Source organism: Triturus cristatus, chromosome 8, assembly GCF_964204655.1.
Source record: "Triturus cristatus chromosome 8, aTriCri1.1, whole genome shotgun sequence".
Lineage (NCBI taxonomy): Eukaryota > Metazoa > Chordata > Amphibia > Caudata > Salamandridae > Triturus > Triturus cristatus.
This window is the reverse complement of record NC_140591.1, coordinates 1,322,412,858-1,322,437,810: the sequence shown is the minus strand read 5'-3', so window position 1 is coordinate 1,322,437,810 and position 24,953 is coordinate 1,322,412,858. Positions and strand designations below refer to the sequence as shown.

At 41.0% G+C, this 24,953-nt stretch overlaps 1 protein-coding gene across 1 annotated transcript in view; it reads right to left on the bottom strand.

The window, feature by feature from the left end:
• The window catches only part of RBM11 (RNA binding motif protein 11), a 209,130-nt gene extending 195,503 nt beyond the window's left edge, over positions 1-13,627 (bottom strand). Inside the window, exon 1 of the mRNA XM_085620540.1 lies at positions 13,372-13,627. Within this exon, the coding sequence (XP_085476666.1) occupies positions 13,372-13,479 (108 nt within the window). The 5' untranslated portion in view covers positions 13,480-13,627. The remainder of the gene's footprint in view (positions 1-13,371) is intronic.
• Positions 13,628-24,953: the final 11,326 nt, after the last annotated feature.

The following is a 24,953-nucleotide window of genomic DNA, read 5'->3' as shown; positions in this document are numbered from 1 at the left end:
GCGTATAATAACAGTGATCACTCTGCCTTAGGGATGTCCCCCTTCTATTGCTCCATGGGTTTTCATCCCAGAATCGTGCCCTTACAACCCACGCTTAAGGTCCCGTCAGTGGATACCTTGTGTACTAACTTGAAGGAGATATGGAAAGCTGCATATTCACAGTTACAGGTGACCAAGGACAAAATGAAGAAAGCATCGGCGTCCTGCACCTGAGTATGTCATAGGAGATAAAGTATGGCGGTCCTCAAAAAACTTGAAACTACCAGGCCAAAAAAAGTTACACCCACGTTACGTAGGTCCATTTAAGATAAAACAGATTATTAATCCTGTGGCCATGAAACTAGCATTACTGGAGGAGTATTGTATCCATCCTATATTCCACACGTCTCTTTTGAAACCTTTTATTCCCTCTGCACATCCCATGATACCACCCCCTCCTTTACTAATCAATGATCATGATGAATACGAAGTAAATCGTATTCTGGATTCGCATAGACGAAGTGGGAAATTGTATTATCTAGTGGATTGGAAAGGATACCCTCCGGAACAGTGCACCTGGGAACCTGCCGAATTTGTCCATGCACCACTATTGTTACAGAGGTTCCATGCTTGTCACCCCACAAAACCTCGCCCTGTTAGAAGAGCCTTAAGGGGGAGGTGATGTTACCACTTTCCCTGTTTTTTCTGTTTCCCGTCCTGTGATTGCCTTTTCCTTTCTTTTGTTACTACTTCCCCTGGCTGGTTCCTAGCTGGTCAGGTGATAAGGGAGGGACTTAACTAACAACCTCCCCTATCTGCAACTAGTGCTTGGCTTTATTTGAATATTGTTGCAGGCCCCAAGAGAACAATGGTGCGTCTTTCTCTCTTTCCCTTTTCCCCTACTTGCTTCCCTCTTGCCCCCTTGAGTACGTGGCCGGAGCCGCGAAGAGAAAATTCAGGACGCGACAACCACCGCTAAACATTGAAACGCGGTCGGAGCCACAAGAAAGTCAGGACGCGGCAACCGCCGCAAAACATTGAAATGCGGCCAGAGCCACGAGAAAGCCCGGATGCGGCAACCGCCGCAAAACATTGAAACGCGGCCGGTGCCACAAGGAAAACAGGACGCGGTTACCGCCGCAAACATTGAAATGCGGCCGGAGCCGCGAAGAAAACAGGACGCGGCTACCGCCGCTAACAAAATCGAAACACGTTCAGAACCGCTAGGAAAATAGGATGCACCAACCGCCGCTAAACATTGGAAATGCAGCCAGGAGCCGCGAGGAAAACAGGACGCGGAAACCGCCAATACATATTGAAAACGCGGCCGGTGCCGCGAGAAAAACAGAACACGGCCGTAAGGAAAAAAGACAACGCAGTTACAACCGAGACTTGTTCATGAACGCGGCAAGAGCCGCAAAACATACAGAAGCACAGTTCATAAGCGCTGACATTCATCACTACTAGATAAGAACTGCGAGACAAAGACTTCCAAGCGGCAAGAACAGCCATACGTTGATGTCCTTTTAATTCTTACCGAGGCGCACAGAATTAGCCGGCGGCACCGCCTCCAATGCGAGATTCCTCAAGACTTTGTTTTGTTGTTTATGCTAAATGGACCAATTGAGACATTCCTTTGCAGTGGAGAATAACCTACAGTACCATGAAGCATTTTCCAGGGACCTACGGACGCTCATCCTGCAGACACAGTCTGATTCCCTTTTTGTTTGGTAATCATCCCCGGTTGACGTCACGTCTAGTTCCATCCCTTCACTTCCCAAATGCATCGTGAGTGATGTAATTCTCTCCCCTTTCCCCTTGGACTAAATCGCCCATTCTGAGTAACTCGTTGTGGAGGGTTGGTTTGGAGGTGAAAGAGGAGGCTCTCTCTGTTTCTGCTGTACCTGGTTTTCAGGTGAGTGGGGGTTGTGACACTTTCGTTGTAACGGTTTCTTGCAGTATGAAGGGCACTGGGCTCCCTATATCTTCTTGCCAGTTAGAGCTCCTCTTCTACCAAACCATGCATTTTAGTGTCTGGTTGCAGGGGGGACCAGAATTACCTCATTCAATTTCCTGCCAAAGGCTTTATCACACATTAGTCATTAACGGCATACAAAAGACAAGCTTATCTGCACCCGTGTTGATTATATATTCTTGCTCTATTTCATGCTTCTTACTTAATTTATTTTATGCAACTTATATTTGTGAATTTATGCACTGCTTGAATTAATACTTCTACATGCAGACTCGTATAGTTTATTGAATTCTGGTTTGGTAAACCAGGATATACAAAAGTGGTATTTTGTAAATATTAAAAAAATAAAATGTAAATAAAAAATTGAAAAAAAGGCCAGTTTTGGTCATGTTTTAATTGCAGATAATATAAAATATTTTAACTAGATTGCTCCTGCTGTACCGAAGTGGTGTTGCATAAGGAAGGACAAGTTCAAGGTAGTGCAGATTTCTGTGGACTCACACACTCGCTGAATTGTTCAGGCATAATGATTTGTTTACCTCCACACTCACCATTATGGTAATATGATCTATTGCCAACCTGAACACATATGTTCATTAGTGGATTTTCATCTTAATTATGTATACTTCTCCTGCTATTTCAATTGGCAAAAAGTTTTCTTGGGGGAGTTATAGCATAGATTGATGGTCTGACATCTAATCAAGTTTATAACATGATAGAATCATGTGCAGCTATGAGTTTGTCCCTAGTCGTTGAGTAATTGTTGAGCTCGCACACAACCTATTACACATCTTAGATTTACTTTTCTCAAGTCCAGCCCTAAATACATTTATCTCTATGATGGACATTATTAGGTTCAATCGCAAAGTGGGGTTTCTCTTAACATTCAATTTATCCCAAAGATTTCCAGCAAGAAGTATCCCAAAAACAGAATCCTTTTATGCGTTGATATACTGAAGCTGGCCAAATTAAGGTTGCTGTAAAAAGCTGGAGTACATTTGGATACTATATTTAATCTAGAGGTAATTGTGCAACTGAACTTTAGATCTCTTTAGCGTGTGTGAGCCAATTACTGTCTCAAGAATAGAAACATGCACAAATCCTACTAAGCTTTCCCATTTTAAATAGCTTTGTCAATCAAATGGATGTTAATCCATTGCTACTGCTCCCCAGTCACCCTGCTCTAATATTGGCACTTTTTTAAAATCTAAGATAGAAAGGCTATTCAAAAGGGCCTTTATAGTACAATCTGTTACTATTTCTTTTCTGAAACCAATGGCCAACCTTTAATATAACCTTTTAGAGCACACCTCCCTCGCATCAAGAAGACCAGAAGCAGAGGAAGCTCATTCTCATACCTCGCAGCCCAGACCTGGAATGACCTCTCGAAACACCTCAGAACCTCCCCCTCCCTCACAGACATCGAAAGGACCCTCAAGACATGGGTCTTCCACACAAAACAGGCATGATCTACTCCTCCCCCCTCTGGCCTGCCCTACTCAACACCTCGATGCCCTCATGGGAGACCATCTATGCTCTCCAAATTCACATAACTCAATTTCCGTGTTACATTCTCTTTCAGAAAGACTAGATTGATTTCTATTTGAAGAGACTCAAAGACGATTTCAACATCATCATGAATTATAGACCCCTTTCACCGCTTAATTTCCTTGCCAATGTTGTATTATGAATTGTGAACCCTTAGCCTTCTGAGTTCGTAGAAGCTTCTAATGTCTTGGATCCTCACCAATAGGTGTTTTGTCTCATTTGGCACAAAAACCCTTATAAACAGGCAAAACAATATCCACATGAATCTGGATGATGGGGAGTGAAGTGGTCTAATCCTATTGGACAACTTAGCAGCATTTGATACAGTGTCACACACATCTCCTTGATCCATCATGCATCTATCTGATTTAAATATCTAGTACAAAGGTGACTGACCTTCTTGGAGGGTCATTTAGAACTTTAGACTCTTTTCAACCTTTGACCAAACCATATGTGTGATGCTACAGGGCTCTTCCCTAAGCTTCATTCTTTAAATATCTATGTGATCCCAACAGATTTGATCTGTACATTTGGCATGAACTTTTATGGAAACAAAAACATGCTACAATCCAACTCTGAAGAATGTATGTGTGCTGTATCCAAAAGGATAAAGACCAGCTCTGATGCTGAACAGCAATAAGGCTCATGTATTTGTCTTTGTTGAGCAGTCCTTAGTGGGACACAAATGGTAGCGTCTAGATTCACTGACATCCCATCATCTTCTGCGTGGAATCTTGGGATCATGCCTATGACCAGTTTTCATTCAAACTCAAGTAAACGACGTCTAAGATATTTGCTCCTACTTGTTATGTGTTTATTCACTTTGGAAGCCTGTTGTCAAGCTGCTTATACTACTGCGTCTTGGCTACTGTAACTCCTATATCTCAGTGCACCATGCCACCTTATTGCTCGGCTTCAGCACATCCAAAATGTGGTCGCTCATCTGATTCCCAGATTCAATAGGGGCATGCACATTTTAACTCATCTCACCTCACAGCACTGGTTGCCTATTTGGAAAAGGTGCATTTTTGAAAGGTCCTGTGTCTGTGTCAGAAAGCTCTATATGTTACATGTTTTTACACGCTACAATTCTACTAAATACCACTGTTCCCAGGCTGCCAATTTTGTGGTGATACTGCTACTTTGAAGAGCATGACTTTGTGGTACAGATTTTCGGCAATCAAAGCTTGGAACTCCTAGCCACTAGTCCAGCACTCCTCTGAGCGATTTAGATTTCACAATCTTCTTAAGATGTACCTCTTTGACATACCCATGAATTAAGGCATATATTTTTTTCTGGAACTAAAGGTGACCATATTTAGGTTCTCACCAAGACACCCTTCTTCTTGGGTAGTTGTATACATAATAAGTACAAATGAAAACCAAATCAAGAAGAACACTTGGCTAAGGCAAAAGGTCACAAAAAAAAGCAACGCAGTATCCTTCAACTCTCACCCTGCGGTCACAGATATATATAAAACTAAAAAAAAGATTCTTCATCACAGCTTCAAAAACATGGAGTCCTACCAAAATCATAGATCCGAACCCATAAGTGGAGATTTGCAAGCCAGAGGACAGCAACAGGAAAGAAGTTCTTTCAGTATTTTGTTGTCTAATGGAATATGTCAAAGCTATTTCCACATACTTAGCAGCTTTCGCGCAAAAAGGAACACTAGCTATAACTTTCACAAGAGACTTCAAAATTGAATGTGTACATAGTTTTCATATCCGGACTATCTAAAATCTTAAAATTTCAAGAGCTATGAATTTCTGATTCCTAAAATCCAACATACCGAACACATGTTAGTGCATTTGAGGAAAGCAAATCACATTCTCTGGAAGGGCTTCAATATAAACTTTACCCAGGGCTACACCAAAGACCCAGTCACACACAAGGGATTTCTAGAATCTCACAACAAACTCAGAGAGAGGCAGAAACATCACCTTCTTCTTTGTAGGCACCTCAAGATTGAAGATAATTGACAAAAGGCAACATTCACATGTTCGTAGGTCCAGTTCTTTTTTTTTTCTAATGCCTCTGAGGCACAAATGGACACCAAAAGCTATAGACAACCCGACGTTAAAGATTTTGTTCCGTCATACTGCTTTTGCTACTAATGTTCCAGAAAACCAATATATGTAAGCTATCTACTGAACATTCAAGTCTAACCTATGCATATCTATGCTAACCTGTACTATCTACATTAATACACCTCATTCAGGATCTCAGAATTAGGTGATCTATAGCAACTTATTTCTTCTCAGATCTGTCCCTTGAGAGCTCTAGACTAGAATCATCGGAATACATGCACTTCATATGTTCTACAAAGAATCTTCAATTAATTTGTTAACTCACTGTTAGACCAGACATCCTTAGGGTGGTATTCCCCCAACATTTGACCTTCACCCCTCCTGTTTTGTTGATTTGTTTTTTAAAAAAGTAGGACATGTAGGTAAGTACGCTTTACATGCCCTAGTAGTGAAAAACTCCTAAAGTTGTTTTCCGCTTTAAAAACTATCGCTCCTATTGACTAACACTGGGTTACCTTATTACAAATGATAACTTTTCATCGGGAGCAGGCAGAGGTATGCAGTTTAGATTCAAATGAACTATAATTTTAAATCTTCTTTAATGGCAAAGTTGGCTTTTGAAAGACAATTTTGAAAATACCACTTTTAGAAAGTTGGCGCTTTCTTGTTCTAATCATTTGTGCCTTCTTCTAGTATCCTGGGTCACAGATCTGTGAATGGCTCTGCTGTTGGGGTTTGTGTATTCCTGCTATACAGTGACACAAAAGGGGATTAGGTGTGGACAAGATGGGCCATCCTGCCAGGACAATTGCCAGCAGGGCTGTACCCAGTCCCACTTTCAAAGGGCTTTGCTTCCTGCTCACACTAGTCCTGAACTAGAACCTGAAACTAGTCTTTTGTCACCCCAGGTGCCTTGGAGCTTTGACAGGGGAAGGGGGTCACACGAAGCTGGAAGCTAATTGGATACCACTGGTAAGAGATTGTTGAAGCAGACAATTGAAGGCAGGAGGGAAGAGTAGAGGGAGCGAGGTGGTGACAAGCAGTACATTGTCCAGGAAGGAAAAACAAAAAAGACAAAAAAAGAAGTTTGGAAAAGGTTTTTAGCCATTTTTAGAAGGTTGAGGATCACAGCCATAGGACCCTGACAAGAGCTGTCCGGTATTGTGGGGGCAGGAAGACAAAGGAGAAGGGAAGAATGCAGAGAACAAAGCAGTGGTCTAGGAACAAATCATTTTGCATAAGTGTTATATCTGTGCCACTCTGCAGTCATTTAATTTGCAAGCCCTGCGATTTTGCCCAAGTGTCCATGTCCAATCTTTGAATCCGATGGAAGTGGTCCATGAATTTATCTCATGTTCGGCCTACGGTCACCAGGCCAGGGGTACCCCCAAATCCTTTCCAAAGTGTAGGAAAGTACAACTTTTTGCACCGGTCCCATGTTTTTTTTCTAACTGTATTTACAAGCATACTGGAAGACTGCTGAACACCTCTCAGTGCATATACTTTGATCCCTAAAAATGAAAAAAAGACTGGTTAATTCTCAATAGCATACACAACCTTTTAATAAGTCCACAGTAAAATGGTGCAGTAAATGCACCAGTGGCATAAAAGGTAGATGTTACATATGATCTGCAGTGTGGTTTTAGACCACACACTAGTGATTTGTAAAGCTGGGGCTCTGCGCTGCTGCTTCAGCCATGAATGACTGCACCCGAAAACAATGTGGGGCCAGCACCTATCAAAGTAAACTATTTTTAACATGGTCAAAAGTCACCTATAGGTAATGCATAGATATCCCCAAAGCCTGGGTGTGAAATGTGTATAGGTGAGATAGGACAAATATTTGTTATGGATACATCCTCTAAGGAGGAATGCCCCATTAATATAAAGAAAGAAAGCTATCTGGCCTTCCCAGTTACCTTCCTAGAGCTCCTTAATCTCTCCCTGTCCCAGGGAATTGTACCGTCAGCCTTTAAGGAAGCAGCAGTCATTCCAGTTAAAAAAATAAATAAAAAAAGGGTCTAGATCCTATAAAGTTAGAAAATTATAGACCTATATCATTGCTCCAGTTTCCAGCAAAATTGCTGGAAACTCATGTTGCATCCTGCCCGAGTTCTTTTTTAGAAGCATCCAAGTTTCTGGACACTCATCAGGCAGGCTTTCGCCCTGCGCATTCCACCGAATCTGTGATCCTTTCCTTCTTGGACGATCTTAAAGGACAGGCTGATATTGATCACACTCAGGCTCTGATACTGCTTGACCTGTCTGCGGCATTTGACACCGTGAACCACAAATATTTGTTGGACCGTATTGCAGCAGCGGGTCTTGGGGGCTCAGCACTGAACTGGTTTGGGTCCTTTTTAGAGGACCGCAAACAAATCGGTGTGGCTCTCGCCCTACAAATCCAACACTGTTGAACTGAGCTGTGGCGTCCCACAGGGCACCTCCCTTTCGCCGAACCTTTTTAACATTAACATACGTCCCCTAATCTCGAGTCTTCAGCAGATGAGGGTATAGATCTTTAACTATGCTGGCGATATGCAGCTGATTTTTACTCTGGAGAACTCCACAGAATGCAAAGATTTTGTTAGGAGCTCTATGATGTATGTAAAAACCTGGATGGATAAGAACCAACTAAAACTCAATTCTGAAAAAACTGACACTCTCCTACTGGCTCCCTGAGTTAGGTCCAGCCCCAATTCCCAAACCAGTGATTAAGAGTTTGGGTCTTCACATTGATTCAGACCTTTCTCTGAGTGCCCAAATTGGCGCAGTTACTTCTGACTACTTCGTAAACTGCGCAAGATCAGACGCTTCTTTAGCAAAGAGGCCAGTATTCAAATTGTGATTGCTCTTATCCTATCAAAAATAAATTATGGAAATGCCCTCTACCTTGGCATTCCATTATATCCGAGATACTGCCTTCAGATGATTCCGAATCAAGCAGCTAGAATCATCCATCTTAAGGATAGAAGATGTCACATTACCCTGCTACTTAAAGATCTCCACTGGCTTCCAGTGGAGCAGCGTGTGATGTTTAAAATTGGCTGTATCCTCTTTAAAGCCACTCAAGAAACTGGTCCAAGTTTCATTCGCTCATGCATCATTAAGCACCTGCTTCAGCGTAATCTGAGATCGAAGCATCTGAATCTTGACGGTGCCTAGAATTTGACGGAAACGCATTGGAGGGACCCGGTTTTCCTATCTGGGCCCGAAGATTTGGAATTCATTGTCTACTTCTATTAGGCTGGAGGCTGACTACATGCGGTTCAGGAAATCTCTAAAAACCTGGCTGTTCTCCCTGGCCTACAATTAGCTGATTCTCTATTTGTTTTCCTTTTCTTTTTTTACTCAGACTCATCAGCGCCAAGAGACCTGTAGGTGAACGTGTGCTTATATAAATTCCCACATAACATAACATCCTTACAATAGCAGGATACAGAAGACCAATTTGACTGCACAAGTGGCAGCAGATTTACCCTACTGTAAAAGCCTATTTGGGAACACAGTTACCTTAAGATGGCCACTGGAGTAGCTTAAAAAAACTGTTCACCTCAGTAATAATATTTAATAAACGTCTAATTTATTAGCAGAAATATTGCTGCAAACATGATTTTGCTAAAAGCTTAGGTTCTCTGGCTGAAGCCTGGGAGGTCGATAACCCAGTTATTTCAGGCTCCCTTTCCTTCTGTAACAGTAATTAACTCTTCCACGTCAAGTGATTAGGTATGAACTATCACTCCAGGAAGAATAAAGGGATCTGACCTCTAGCAGGCCTCTAAAAGGAATACAGGTTGAGGTTAATTAGAGAGTACCCACTCCCAGTTATATTGGATTATGGAAAAAGAGGAGAGACAGGGACAAGGGATGGGCAGGAACTCTCAGTCTATCATGTTTACTATAAACATGACATCTCTGGTGTGAAGCTCACCTATTATGGTTGCCTGCTCCCAGTGAAGTTGTCTTTCATCTCCAGAGAAGGATTCCTGGGCTCAGAACAAGACTGCTTTGGTTTTCAAGGGAGTTTCTTCATTGTAGTACAACCGCCAATAGGAGAGAGCATACAGCTTCAGAGAAGCCCTGGGGCACTCCATTTTGAAACACCTCTTGAGGATGTTTTTCCAGAATAGGTTTCCAGTAAAGAAATCAGAAGAACTCGAATAAGGGCTACTTGGCATGTGTAAGCTTTCTGGGACTAAGTTTATGTCCTCTTACTGATCAATTGCTAACAGCAACTATAAAACACATTCCAGCCACCAGCACCTCAGCACACACCTGGACTTGGTGGCAATTCAAGTCAGAAGGACTGCATCTGCCTGTGGAGAGCAAGAACACCGTGGCCTGGCATGGAACCAAAGAACTTGAAGTTCTTTTCAAGTATCAAACCAGTTGGCCTCCTGTGGTTACTCAGAGTCTTTCTAGAACCCTAGCTGAAATGATTGGTGAAGTTGGCTTTGATTGCACTCTGTGTCCGGGTACACTGGAGACAGCCCTTGAAGTCTGGAGAGTGACCAGAATAAGCAATGTCAGCATTCGGGAAATGCTGATAAAAACCAGGACACAGTGCAGTAATTTCACTAGAAACGCACAAGTAAAGCAAGAGGAATTTCATGGTGAATCCCAGTCTAAGCTCTTTTTGAGTGAGAAAAGAAACACGAGTGACAGCGCGTAAAAGTGATCCAGTCTTGTAGAGCCCTGCCTGGCTGCACCCATCAACCTCGTCCTGCTAGAGAAATTTGAGCTCCATAATTTCTTCAAAATTTTGAAGGTAAAACTCGAGAGTGGGGAAAAGCAGCAAAGTGATACCACTGGTGAAGATACCTCAGTAATTGTTTTTAAGTTTGTCCTGTTCAGGAGCTTTAGGTACCAAAACCCAAGACTTACAATGAATTCCAGGGTCCAATTGTATCTGACTTCATGGGAACCTTGCTGACCAAGCATCCCACGTTGCGCCACTATAATACTTTGACTTCCATAATTTCCTCTAAGACAATATGTAAAACTGTAGACTGAGGTATCTCACTAGGCTATATCCAACCTGCATTCCAAATCAGACATTCTGAAAAATGCGCCTAGGATCTGGTTACCATCACACATTAATTTAAATTGGCGCTTTATGACATTAAAACATTTTTTAATTATTATTTACGATTTACTTAATTATACTGTCATAATTTTACATTCTAAATATTTCTTCTCTCCCCTAAATTGGTTAGGGAATGTTATTGTTTTTCTGACTTTAATGCTGTTTTGTGCTGATTAAATACTTTACTTGAGGAAAAGGCATAGCTACCAGGGGTGGGCCCAGGCGTTCTCATTGAAAAAGGATTCACCTAAATGACTTGGGTTGAATTTAGAACTTGCTTTGCCTCAGTTAATGATTGAGGATCTCAAACCTACCCACAGTGGAAGGTGGCTATGATCAACTCATCGCAGACATATGGCAGCCAGTTACAGGGCATGACAAGCCTGTTCCCCCTAAAACTTCCATATAGTTTGCCATAACTGGTAGTCCTCACTCCTATCAGAACATGACTGTGTAAAGTGCATGTACCACTGGTGTTTTTTTGAAAGGGAAACCATGTGCACAGTTAATCATGTGCTACTGAAGACAAAGACAGAGTAGGCAGAAACAGGTGGTTCCGCACCAGATTGTAGTTATCCTTCCCTGTCGGCTGGATTACCTGCAAGCTGTTGTCTTGGCCATCAGCAGCAGAGATCCTACAGATGTCTGGTGTGCTAGGGGGAAATCTAAATATGCTTCCCAGTTAGTTATTGCCCGAGTAGTACCTGAAAATCCTATGAGTTCACGTTGTTCTGGACATCACTTTGCAAAAAAAAAAAACTTGGATTGTGTAATCTGGGAGCTTATCACATTCCTCTACCTTTTGGACAACTCAGGATGATGGACTCTGTCCTATTTGGAAAAGCGTTTAAAGTGAGAATCCTATTTTAAAAAAACAGTGGTTCTCATTGGCATCAATGTATCTCAAGAGCTTTACAATTTCAACAGCAACATTAGCTGCATACAATTAATGGGTTCACAAAAAGTAATAATAATTAGACCATCACTCAGTTTCACCAATTTAGTGATATGTTACAGCATGTTACTGCAATATACATAGTTAAACAAAAGATTAAGTGCACCGTGTCGCATGTCAAAGAGAAACCACCCAACAGAAGTAGCAACAATTTCTACAAAACCCAACTAAAAGAAAAGTAAATGTGTTCCATTGACAACAAACAGCCATGTACAATAATTAAATCCAAGTATTTAGGAGAATGCAAGACTGTCCTTAAATTAGGCTTTTATATGTTTGTTTGTATGCTTCATGTCAACGATGTTCAACCCGGTTATGAATGTAGGGTCTTATAAGGATCAAAGATTTAAGGGACATCCTTTAGAATATGAAAGAATATGTAGAGGTGGTCAAATACTATTTATGAAATAGTTAAGGTGGCACTGCACCTTATTACGCAGCCTTTGCTATAATTACTAAACTGCAAAAATCACACCTGCGTGAGACACCAATTGGCGCAATGAAAGAATAACAATACTCACTCAGGGATCGAGTAAGTAACATTACCTAGACATCAAAACTTTGTGACTGGCCCCAAGTCACCTTAACTGTTTACATATTGACTTTGACAGAATCCCTATCCATTTCAGATTGTGAATGTGTTTGCTATTCTAACTATATATTCACTGGATTATAAACCACCAGATCTTAAACCCACTGGGTTCTTTAGCTTTGCACAGAGAGCCTCTAAGAATCTAGGGAGAGGAAGACATACTCTAAACCAACTTGAAAGATGTTAGTATTCAGTATGCACTTCTACCAGGTTAAGTGACTGTAGTAAACCTGACATTTCACATAGGCAACCAAACCCATCTCCCATAACATTGACCACAGGATCTAATGTAATTGTGGTAGCACCTTACCACCTAAGAGTTAAATCACCCAATACAGTAATCCGCGACTGTTTGACTAGCCACCCTTGGAGCCTTAAATGTATACTTCTGTTAGATTAACCATTAAGCAAAATAAGCACGTGCTTAGGGCATCAAGGGAAGGGGGGCATCACAAAAATATTCAACTGCCGGATTTACCATGGGCCATATGGCGCAAAACTGCAAATGGTGCAGCTGAACCTATAAGTGGAAGTGTACAAAAATAAACATAATTTTCCATCTTACTGTAAATTTTGTTTTCATTTTGAAAAATAACATTTTATTTTACAGTTTACTATTGTTTATATTTTGAATTAGATATATATGAAGGCACCAAAATATTTTTTAGTGCTTAAAGGTCTTAGTCCTGCCCTGCTGTATACAATACAATTACTGGGTTGTCCCATTGGATAATACGCGAGACAACAAAGTCAACAACGTTTTCACCAATAATTTGCACACAACTTCCAAGCATGATATTGAAACCACCACAGGTGCAACCTAAAATATTTCGCTTTTGTTCAAAACAAGGAGAGAATGTTTTGGGACAGTTGGGGTGGGGAGAAGAAAAGGATAGGGAAGATGGGTACCGTAACATCCAATAAAATGAACCTACTATAGGCGGCGATATGGAGTACTTGAGAGATAATATATATATATATATATATATATATATATATATATGACCGTCCACAGACCTCAAATTACCCTGCGTCCACCTTGTTTTTTTTCTATTGCATCTTGGTATTTGTAGTACTAAAAGAGATCTAAAGGTAAAAGACAACACGAACGTAGGGAAAGATAAGGTATTACTCGTGCACATGAAAATACTTAATATTTCTATGCCCGTGACCCCTCTTTAAAATCCTTCAAAATACTACTGAACCTGCAGGAAGAGCTCGAACAGCGTTTCCTCCTTTACTTTGCAGTCTAAGTTGCCCACATATATGGTCCTGTCTGCTTCTTCCTGTTGGCTGTTCATTGTGAAACACATCCCTGGGAACCTTCGCGCATATCAAGCTGTCACCCAGATGTGCATCAACTTTTGCCGTGATGACTGCAGAGAAAAGTAACCAGGCCCCGGCCACGGTTTATCACTGAGTGTGGTTGCCGAGACACCGCCATAAAGGAAGGACTGGGAATAGAACTGGACGCGACAAGATGCTGTTGAAAGCGACGAAGGACAAGCAGCTCAAGAATCCCGGAGAAAAGGATACAGAGTTTCAATAAAGATCTGCTGTGATAACATTGTGAAAGCTGAGAAATAAATAAAACAATCACGCAGATAGTGCTACTGGAATACGAGCTGTGTGATTTACAGCGTTTCACTGAGAAAGCTCTACCAATTAAAACGTGTGGTTAAGCTTACTGTTTATGTGCATAGTGAAACATATGTATGTAAAACAGAGACTAAACGTGTATGTTTTTAGCAATTGATGTGATCGATACAGTTTGAAATGGCACCAAAACCATTTTGCTTAATTTCCACAAAGATCAATGCCCAGCAACTTTCGAAAGCTGTGTCCTCATACTACCAGGTACCCTGTGTTACTTAATAACTTCCCAGATGATGATTACAAGAGAATCAAAAATTCTCTAGTGTTTTTTAACAATAATTTTCAATTCTAGTATGGGAAAAGAAGAGATTATTATTATGTATTCCCTTGCTTGCATGTAGGTCACAAAAAACACATTTTGAGCATGGTAAACTAAGAAAGCATAGCCGCTAGTTTCCCAGATCCATGTGTGATATGCTGCTCCAGTCAAGGTTGTTTCTTTGAATTCTGGGACTTGTAGTTGATATAGCGCCTTTAATGAAAATGCACAACTGTATTAACAGGGTATGATGAGCCTAACAAATTTGAGATATTTTACTGAGTAACTATGTTTATTTTAACATTATTAATGTAGGCCTCGATTCCAAAATGATTGTTACTACCTTTTGCCAACATTTTCCTATGTACAGTAATCTCTCTATCCTTTCCCCACCAGGCACTCAGCACACAATTTTTAAATTGTAAATGTTTTGAAACACTATGTCATCCTCTCATGTAAAACATCATGCTCTGTTCTCAAGCTTTATGCTCGTGCTGTGTTAACAAGTGAATGCTATCTCAAGATTTCACCTGTCAGGACCACAAATAATTCTCATGAGAAATAACCTTTGATTTGTAGCAGGTCTAGTACTAATCATAAGGTGTCACAGGAGAGCTGGGAATGGGAACTATATTGCAAAAGGCTGTGGGAAAAGGCTGACACGTGATTTCAAACAGTATTATTCTTTCTTTAATATGACTGGGTGGGGTATTTGGGCCTTTGCACATTCACATCAAATGTATACATCTTACTGTATTTTATCCTATAAAACGAGTCAGAAGATTTTGGGTTCTATTTCCCTTGCTCTTTAGCAGTCAATACTCTGTCAGACGGATCTCTGATTTACCACCTATTCACTAAGCTGCATTATACTTTGTTCTGCTATTTCATGATTTGCATTTTATTCTGAGCTTCATACTTTTATATGACAAATGATTGACTGACTATTTACATTGATTTTACTTACTTTACTACCTTAAAACCTTTAATAAACATTCATGGTTTTCATTTTAATACGTACCTGTCTTTTTTGTAAAGCCTGATGTGCTTTACATTAGATTCTGAAATGTTATTTGATTTTGAATTTACACATGGACAAAGTCCACTTGTGGAGCAACAAAATGCTAAGGGGAATTCGTTCATCAATAGCACTGAGGATTGAAGACCAGGGTAAAGGTGCTACATAAATTATCAGGTAGTAGAGGATGGTTACAGACTGGGCTTAGATGGGTACTTCTGGATTTGGATAGGTTAACTGGATTTGGAAGAACATTTATGGTTCAGCAAATTAACTTCAGTTACAAAATTGTCTCTGATTCCTCTACACTCTTGAACTCGAGAGGTCCTGTTTGGATTAATAGCAGCGTTCCGGTGTTCCTAAAGCTGATCTGTGAATTAGGGAGAAATGAGTAGAAGGAGGAGTATGCGTCATGTTAAAGTGTGTTTTTGAAAGCATTGTATTTCACCTTTTGGTCAGGGAATTGTGGGATTTTTTGTTTGGGTTTCGATGTCAATGCAAAATGTATGGAGATGCAGGTTGTGAGCACTTTGGTTATGCAACTCTGATTTGTGGAATTGTATGGACTTTAGTTATTGGGATTTTGATGCTTTGGTCTTATTTTTAGGTCTCACCTAGCGTTGCCGCGTGAATGCGCTGCCATCGCTTTGCGAGGCATGTATTATATGCTGTAGTGTGGAAGCTTTGTGGAAGCTCCGACCACTCTCTGCCCATTGGCTCTTGTCTTAAATGCTGCCTTCCGATTGGTTTGCGGCTTGTTAGTCCCTCCTCATTCATCATTTGTATCCTTCCATAGCTATTGGCCCCTTCACTCCTGACACTATTTTCTTTTAGGTCTTGCCTAGCATTGCAGCGCGGTTGCACTGCCATCGATTTGCGAGACATCCAGTATATACTGTAGTAAGGAAGCTTCGTGGAACCTCCGCCCACTCTCTGCCCATAGGCATTTGTCTTAAACGCTGCTCTCCGATTGGTTTGAGGCTTGTTAGTCCCTCCTCATTCATCATTTGTATCCTTCCATGGCTATTGGCCCCTTTACTCCTAACACTATTTTCTTCCGTCTCCCCACCCCACCGCCCCCTTCCTCAGTCTGTGACTTCTCACCCTCCCCCGTCGTCCCACTCCCGTTCGTGTTTTCTTGCCTGCCGGCACTTCCGTTTTCATCTTTATTATTGCCACCTTGAAATATGCGAGTTCAAGGTGTGTGCTGTACAAAACCTTCTCGTGTTTAATGAACTAGATTTTAATGTTACTCTAAATATAATAAGACTCTAGGCAACATTCGGGGTTTGCATGGCAACTGACGCCTCTTAGTTCACAAATGGCATTGTGGCCTGGCGGGAGGAGTGGCAGTGTTTTAACTCATGCTTAAAACAAGCACTTTTAATAACTTCCTCTCAATTCTGTGCTATAATCCTGTGTACTGAGGTGACGCGCTCAAGAAATGTACTTTTTTGAATTCTGAAGAGACATTATCGCACATTTACATCATGTTTACTGTATGATTAACATGCTGATCATTTTCACGGCTCGCCCACTGGCTCGTATACACTTGGCTCGTCTCCGGCTGGCTCTACCTGTTAATTAATATATTGGCTTGCGCACCTCTAACAAAGATAGATGAATGGATACATGACAGTGAGCCGGGTAGATGGTAGTGAAATAGACTGGTGCAGACAAACACACAAAGTCAGTCTCCATTGCCTCATGTCAGAATCATCACTTTCAATAACCTGGAAATCTGCCGGCAACTCCCGCATGCCCCAGCCTCATCTCCCTCACCTATTCTTAGCAGAAGCTGCAGATTCTGCACTGTGCCCTGCTGGTGCAGAGGAGCACGGCAGAGTCTGTAGAAGTGCTGGGATCCCTAGCCTCTCTGGGCGGGAACCTAAGCCTTCCGGGTGCCTTCACACTCAGGATAAATGAATACATTTTGTTCTGTGGTTTAGTCGCCCCTCTGTGAGCACTGTCTGGTAGATGAAGCTCTGTGTTAATAAACACATTCAGAGAGGTGGTTGTGAACAAACAAACAACAGTCACAATACCGTACGTTTTGAACATGTATTTAAAATACCTGCTCATCAAGTACCTCATTGGCTGATCATTCCATGGCACTACCAAAATTACATTTGGACACATTTGCTCAACTGTAAAACACTCCCTTCTATGGGTCATTTAACAACTCGGGGCTTTGGGGTTAGGTAACTTACTTTGGATGCTGTGTAAGTGAGTAAATACATAAATTAATGCAATGAAACTAAGCAACCAGTACTGTCTAAAACATTGTGAAAACTGACATGCATTCTGACATTTTGTTTAGTTAATGTCAATTTTCTTATAGATGCGAATAAAGTACTCTTAATATCTTAATGAAATCTGCCCACTTTTAACTAATAGCACCGGGCGACCTTTGACAACTAGGCAATGAAAATTGGTGAAAACCTTTCTTTTCCAGTAATTCTTTTGTTCCTTACTGAGTGCTTGCTAGCGCTGGGATGCCTCTGGGTAACCACGCGCTCTATAAATATTCTTTCATTCATTCATTCATTCATTCATTCATTCATTCATTCATTCATTCGTTCGTTCATTCTTTCAATACATTTTCATGTACCCCCGAAGCCCCCCTGCCCCCGCCCCCTTGGCAAACTTTATTGCCTCCCAGTGTTTGGGGGATAACCAAGACGCAGGAGAGTGAGTCAAATAGTCTAGAAAATTAAAGAGAAGCCGGGATTCGGATTCACATGCTTCAATCCCTACTTTTATTAATGAGTTTCGCATTAGTAAAGCACTACGGTGTGCATGTGTGGTGAAACTTCACCCATGAGGTACGTGCCAAGCAATTGTTGACACAATCCACACTTTGCGTCTTTTTCAATATATTTATTACGAAGTACAGGACCTTTCCAAGGGATTTTGCACACTACATACATTCACTCCAAAAATAAAATGTGTAGGTAAAAAACATTGCCATTTTCAATGTCAATAGCTCTAACTCACAAATACGAGACCTATTTGCATTGCAAATGCTTGTCAAACTATGTTTATGATGTCCAAATCATATTTTGGGTTGTAACAAAGGTGCTGTGAAATTTGTAGGTGTTCACACTTGCTAAATGAATGTGCTTATAGTGATTCATGTATTTATTGCTTGGAATTGCAAAATTTATGCTTTTTGCCTTATTTCTGAGTTGCGTATATGCAGTGTCCAAGCTGTGTCCAAGAGGGCTTTACATTGATCATGAACTTGCGACTGTTCATTCATGTTTTTGGATGCATTTATTGGTATTCATATGCTTGTTGCTAAGGTTTAAAGTTTTGTTATTGGATTTCAAAGAAGTTCCAAGATCTTGGTATATAAAGTTATTGTCGGTTTTTGCCTGCTAAGGTGAGGTGTCAATTGCGAGGCGCAACATTCACACCACAACAGAGTTTTACTAAATGACTAATTGTGAATGTGTATTAATTTCAGTTGGTGTTTTTTACGTCTTAATGTTTAGGAGTAAACACATTAACTGGACGTAGGCTACCACTGGTCAAGAACCAGCTTTTTCTGTTTGTGCGATTGCTTTATAAGAGATTGAATTTTTGTTTCCCCATTTAAGTAAAGCAGACAAAGGGTATTGTTATTATGTTTTCATGTGCATAATCACAAAGTGAGTTGTGATGTGTGTCATGCTGTGGTTCGTGGTTGTGTCATTTGGTGTCACATTGAGATTGGGTAGTTGTTTACAAAGTTGTGACTCCTTATCCTCTTTGTAAGGGGAAAAAAACACCACCTGATGGTATGCCTCCGATGACTAATTCGCTAGTTGTAAAGTGGAACTCAAATGAGTAAGCAATAAGTGAAGGTATGATTGATGGTGTGGGTATTTACCACACTATCGTGCGAGAGAATGAAAAAGAGGTAACGGACAAAAAAGAGACCCAGACTAAAGAACAGCAGGGAGAAAGAGACACAGAATCAGGTGAGGATGAAGAGGAAGGATTCTTAGATGACTTAATAACTTCAAGACCACCTCCATATCAGGTTGTGACCCCTCCTGACTCATCAGCACCACACAGGCCAGAGACAAGAGGCTCAGAGGGCCAGTGCAACTGAGAATCAAAGTGAATGCATTGGCCAAGTGTACCTTCAGAAGAAACATTTCCCTTTAGGTCAGGTCCATCTACCAGTGCAACTGTTGCACCTACAGTTGCTGCCGTCGCAGATGTAAAATTGAAGCCTCACCACAGAGAGCCAGCGCTGAAAGAAATTGATGTATTAAAATTAAGGGTAGAATTCAAACAGATCTGGAAGGGTACAATCGATCCGGAGAGATTGAACATTGACAATGAGGCAGAGTTGTGATATCTCAACAAAGAAGATGCTAGGGAGGCCCACGAGGTGCATAAGAAATTGGAAGAATTGGCTGAGGAATACAATATTAATCTAAATAAGAAGAAACACAATCAAACAAAAATTCAGAAAAGTCATGACCAATGAGGAGATCAAAGACATGAGTGTACTAAGTTTAAAGGTTCACATAAAAAAATTAATGAAATGCAAAAAGTAATGTGGAAAATTAAAGAGTTTCAAGGCAGGGCCAGTGGTCAAAGACAGAAAGGGCCGAAGTAAAAAAAAAAAAAGACAGTAGGCAGAGATGAAGAAGATGTGAGTCTGAGTGAGTTTAAGGCTGCAGTGACAGCGCTTTGAGATAAGTGCATGGAGTAGCTTATATTCATGTGCCTTTGAGTCAATCTGATCTTCTTTCATTCACAAAGAACTTCCCAAGCTGAGAGAGGAACCAGGGAAGTGGTACAAAGAGGTAGAGATGATTGTGACTGTGTCAAAGGTGCTTTGGGATTATCTGAATACGTTATTTGAAGTTAGTGTTCCCTGTCAGTCAGTGAGGTTTCTCCAGCCGGGCTGTTCAATGCAGCCGGGCTAGAGAACTCTCCAAATGTGTGTTTGGCCGGCCTGTGATTTCCGGCCAACACACATATGCGCACCTAGGGAGTGCACATAAAACTCCTCCTTCCCCCTCCCATGCCTCAGCCCCACCCCTCCCTACAGCGCTCAGACCTGGCAAATGAAAAATAAAACGATGCTAGAATATCTTTTTATTTTTCATTTGCTGTATCTGAGCCAGGCAGTGGGGCGGCGCTCCTCCGCCATTGCGGAGGAGCTGCCTCTGCTTCTTGCTCAGAAGAGAGTTCTGTTGTTATGGCTTTCTATGGCTCAGAACAATAAATGACATGGTCAGTAAATCCTAGCCAACAGCTTATTGCAGTGATATCTCTTATACATCTTTCATCCTACTGCTTGGCACTATGCCTCCTTGAGTCACTCGTGCAATGCACCAATAATGCTTCCCACATCAGATCAGATATAACACTCAGCCAGCCACATGTGCTCCGTGGGGTGCCTAGTAAACTCTGCAAGACAGTACATTACATATTCCAGTTAATAGCAGTTTTCAGATGTACCTCGTTCTATATTTCCTTGAGCTAAGGCTTGATACCTCGCTCATATTTTGCAAGTTACTTGAATGTTTATTTGTAATTGTAAAGAGGATTGGGACACTTTTGGTTTATTCCATACACTACAGTGTTCAGGACGTATTTGTGTACCTTTTACTGTAAGGCCTGAAAGCACAGTTTCCTTGAGAGGAGATTTTGCAAGCAGGTTTGTCTTGTTGGGGTACCAAGTAGGTGTGGAGTGACATGTGCATAGGAGGGAAGTAGCATGGGGTAGAGAGGACAGTAACCTTTTGAAGGTTTTGCCACGGCATGGATGTAAGGGAATCCTGCATACTATTTTATCTTAAACAACGGTCCCTGTATATGGTATTCAGCCATGTAATCAGATTTCTTTAAACAGAGCTCTGTGTGTGGCGTCTGTGTAAGTGCACACAACTTTACTCTAAGATGAGAAGTGTTAGCTTTGCGTTGGTGCGATTGTTGTATTTTGGTTGTAAAAGGTTACACACATTCATTGCCTGGATACTGGAAAAGGGTGCAATGAATTAGACAATTCTGAGCAGTGAACCTTCTCACATTTGTGTGTTGGAGTTATACTGTGTGTTTTATATGGTCATATTTCAAGGTTGTTCATTAACCTGTTTGCTCACATGGGTGGTTTATCACTTTTAGTCTAGCCCATTTTAAATCCGCTTATCCGATTGTTGCTCACCATGGATGTATAATTTAATATTTTGATTCTAACAATGGCAAGAACAAACACCAGTTTGGGTGGTTGGTCTCTTATAACCAGGGCTACTGGAATTAAGCGATTGTGTGGCAGCTGCGGTTTTCACATAATTATATATTAGCAGCGTTTGACACATAATATCTGCCGCATAATATGCAGATTGTAACAAAAAGAATTGTGTATGGCTCAAATGGTTCAAAAGTTACAAATACTGCAGCAACACTTGTTGCAGTGTAGCGAAAGGCCCTATGCAAAGCTGGACATGTCACATTTTTCTTGCTTATTGATATATCCGGGTATTAAAATGGCACTAATGAGGTACAGCCAACACCCAGTGTTACTAAGTTTAAAAACGACACAATAATGGAGTAATACTGTTACACAATGTGCCTCGTTATGCTGCATAATTTGCCTTTTCTTGCTGCATATTTTACTAAAACCTGCTGCATAATTTGGTCTTCTCCTTCCGCATAATTCCACTGGCCTGCTTATAATTTATGATGATAGATTGAAAACCTACTGGTACGTCCGTAACTGGAAGGACAAAAAACATAACGGAGCAGCTGCATTAGTATCAGTGGTGTTCTGCGTAGTCTTAAAGTGCAGGCCATATTAAATGTCCCAAAAAACTGCTTCAATCAGATAAGCTGCAACAACACAATATTTAAATAACAATGCTGCTTATTTAAATCATCTCCAGAATACTGGTGCTAATTGAAACAATACATATTTTAGGCCACACCCTGGATGGAGGCCTGGAAGAATGAAGGGCACCATTAGTTTCACGGACTGTCCAATATAGATAATCCTCATTCTTTATTTAAAGATGTAAGCATTTTCTACAACTCTCTCTCTCTCTCTCTCTCTCTCTCTCTCTCTCTCTCTCTCTCTCTCTCTCTCTCTGATTTGAACTGCCTACTTGCCCTTCTGGTTTTCTGTACTTGTTTTGGCCCACCTTTGTTATAGATACTTAATTTTTATTTGTTTAAATTAATTTTCCCAGGTGAAGGTGGGTTGCTGCTATTGGTTTACTTTTGGCACCACTGAGCAGTATAGTGCACAGACAAATTTGTTTTCAAAATTCTGACTTACGTTGTAATCAATCTGTCATTTTTCAGTTCACCGCAGTTTTACATGGTCAGACTCAAGACTGAAACCAGATTAATACGTATGTAGATTACATATTTTCTGATAATTTTGAATCCCTGCAGTTTGTAAATTTTCTATCCACATTGAGCAGAAATCACAGAAAGGGACTAGTTAAGTCTCTTTTGCGGGCAGTGGCAGCTTTAAGGCCAGCCAGTCACTGTTAAAAAGTGTTAATTGACAACTAATAGACTCTGTCTGATGTCCAAGATATAACAAAGAAATCACTAAATGGATGAATATGTATGCTATTTATTTGAAAGGGGAGGAATAGTGGTTCAGCATCGTCAACATAGTTTGCTAGGTATTAAAGGTCTCTCCATTGCCTTTAGCGGGAATGATTGGCATGACCTCCCCTATAAGGCTCTAGTACGTATATGGCAGGGGGATTAAAACAACATTTAAGTCCTTGGTATAGAATAGGGCTGGGCAGTTTAGAGGACAGCAGCCTTTTCTGCACTTGCATGTGTGCACTGCTGGAGCCCGAGGTCAGTTTTAAAGCAGCCCTGTGTTGCAGGGCTGTTTTAAAATGCAAATTGTGCCCAAACTCGACTTTTGTGTTTGGGGAACTTAAAAATGGAAAAACTACAATGTTTGGGCATGGTAGGTACCCCCAGGGTCTCCCCTAGGTGTTCAAGGTGAGGGGGGTCAGGTACTTATAATTATATAAGTATATATTTGCATTTGGGTATGGTTAATAGTTTTTGTAGTTTGTGAATAGAAGTGGATGGGGAGTGTTTCTTTAGAAAAGATGTTTTATAAATGTGTGAGAGATAAAAAAGAAATGAAAATGTTTGGTTATTTTCTGTATGACTTTCTTGACATCAGTAAAGTACATGTCATTACAAGTGATAGTAATTGTCAGGCTGTGTCCCTGTGCTGAATATACGTAGGTGTTTAAGTGGTCCGGGTTTTACCGGTGCTCAGTTTCACTATCTCTTTTGAGACACTCGTCAATTTTTTCATTCAATTTAATGTCCTTAATATACATACTGTAAAGGGACGGTATATCAAAAGTTTGGGAATTACAACTTTGTTTACTCTCCTCATCCTCTGCTATACACTCTACAGAGTGTTTAAACGACTTTATTAACATACAGATGTATAGCTAGTAAAGGTGGTGTAGTGCCACTGGGCCCATTTATAAACCATGCTATGGGATGGTTTATGTTTTACCCGCAAATTTGCATGTTTGAATACTTTTGTATGATAAGCGTTACGGAAGACAGCTTTAAAAATTAAGCCCGAGTATGGGTATAGTGGCGCTACTAGGAATGGTGGCGGTTTCTCTTTGATTTCGTACGGTTAAGCAATGACGGGGGTGGGGGAGGTGGTTATGTGGGTGATTAAAATACAGACTTTAGTAACGTGCAGATGTCTAGCTACTAAAGGTGATGTAGTATCACAGGGACCATTCATAAAGCGCCCTATGGCATGGTATATGTTTTACCCGCAAATTTGCATGTTTTAATACGGTTTGCTGATGAGTGTTTCGGGAGATATCTGTTGAAATTAAGCCTCTGTATGGCTATAGTGGCGCTTACAGGTTTGCTGGGGCTCTTTGTTTTATTGCGTAAAGTTAAGCAAGGGCGGGTGTGGAGGTGGTGTAGTGGTACTGGGACTATTTATGAACTGCCTTATGGAATGGTGTATGTTTTACTTGGAAAATTGCAGGTTTCAATACCTTTTGCTGATGAGCATTCTGGCAGACACCTGTTGAAATTAAGGCTATGTATGGCTATAGTGGCGCTAACAGGAGTGCTGGGCTTGTTTTGATTTCGTAAGGTTAAGCAAGGGAAGGGCTGGGGGTGGGAGAGGTGAGTATGTTGCTGATTATAACATGGACATTTGTAACATGCATATGTGTTGCTAGTGAAGGTGATGTAGTGCCACTGGGTCAAATTATAAAGCGCTCTATGGCATGGTATATGTTTTATCCGGAAATGTGCATGTTTTAATACCTTTTGTTGCTGGGCGTTCCGGCAGAGACTTGTTCAAATTAAGTCCCTGTATTGCTATAGTGGCTCTACCAGGTTTGCTGGGGTCTTTCTTTGATTTCATAAGGTTAAGCAAGAATGGGGATGAGGGTGGTATAGAGGCACTGGGCCCATTTATGAAGCGGTATATGGTATGATATATGGTTTTCTTGCAAATTTGCATGTTTTAATACATTTTGGTGATGAGTGTTCCAGCAGACAGCTACGCAAATCACACAACATTTCTGTGGATAACAAATCTTTGTGCTGATAGACACTCTTGCACTGTGGTAGAAGGCTGCCAGCGTTGATGGCAAATTATGAAACTTGGTGCCATTGTACATTTAGATGGAAGCTTGGACCAGTTCTTTGTTACTATGGTGCAGTGAGGGCTTTAAGTGGGAAAAAAACTGGGGGTGCTTTAAAAGGGGCGGAGCAACCCTGTTAAAGGGGTGTGGGCTATCCAAGTAGGGGCGTGGTCTACAAGAAGACAACTAGCATTGTGTGCTTAAGAAAATCCCCTCGAATTATCCTACGTTTGG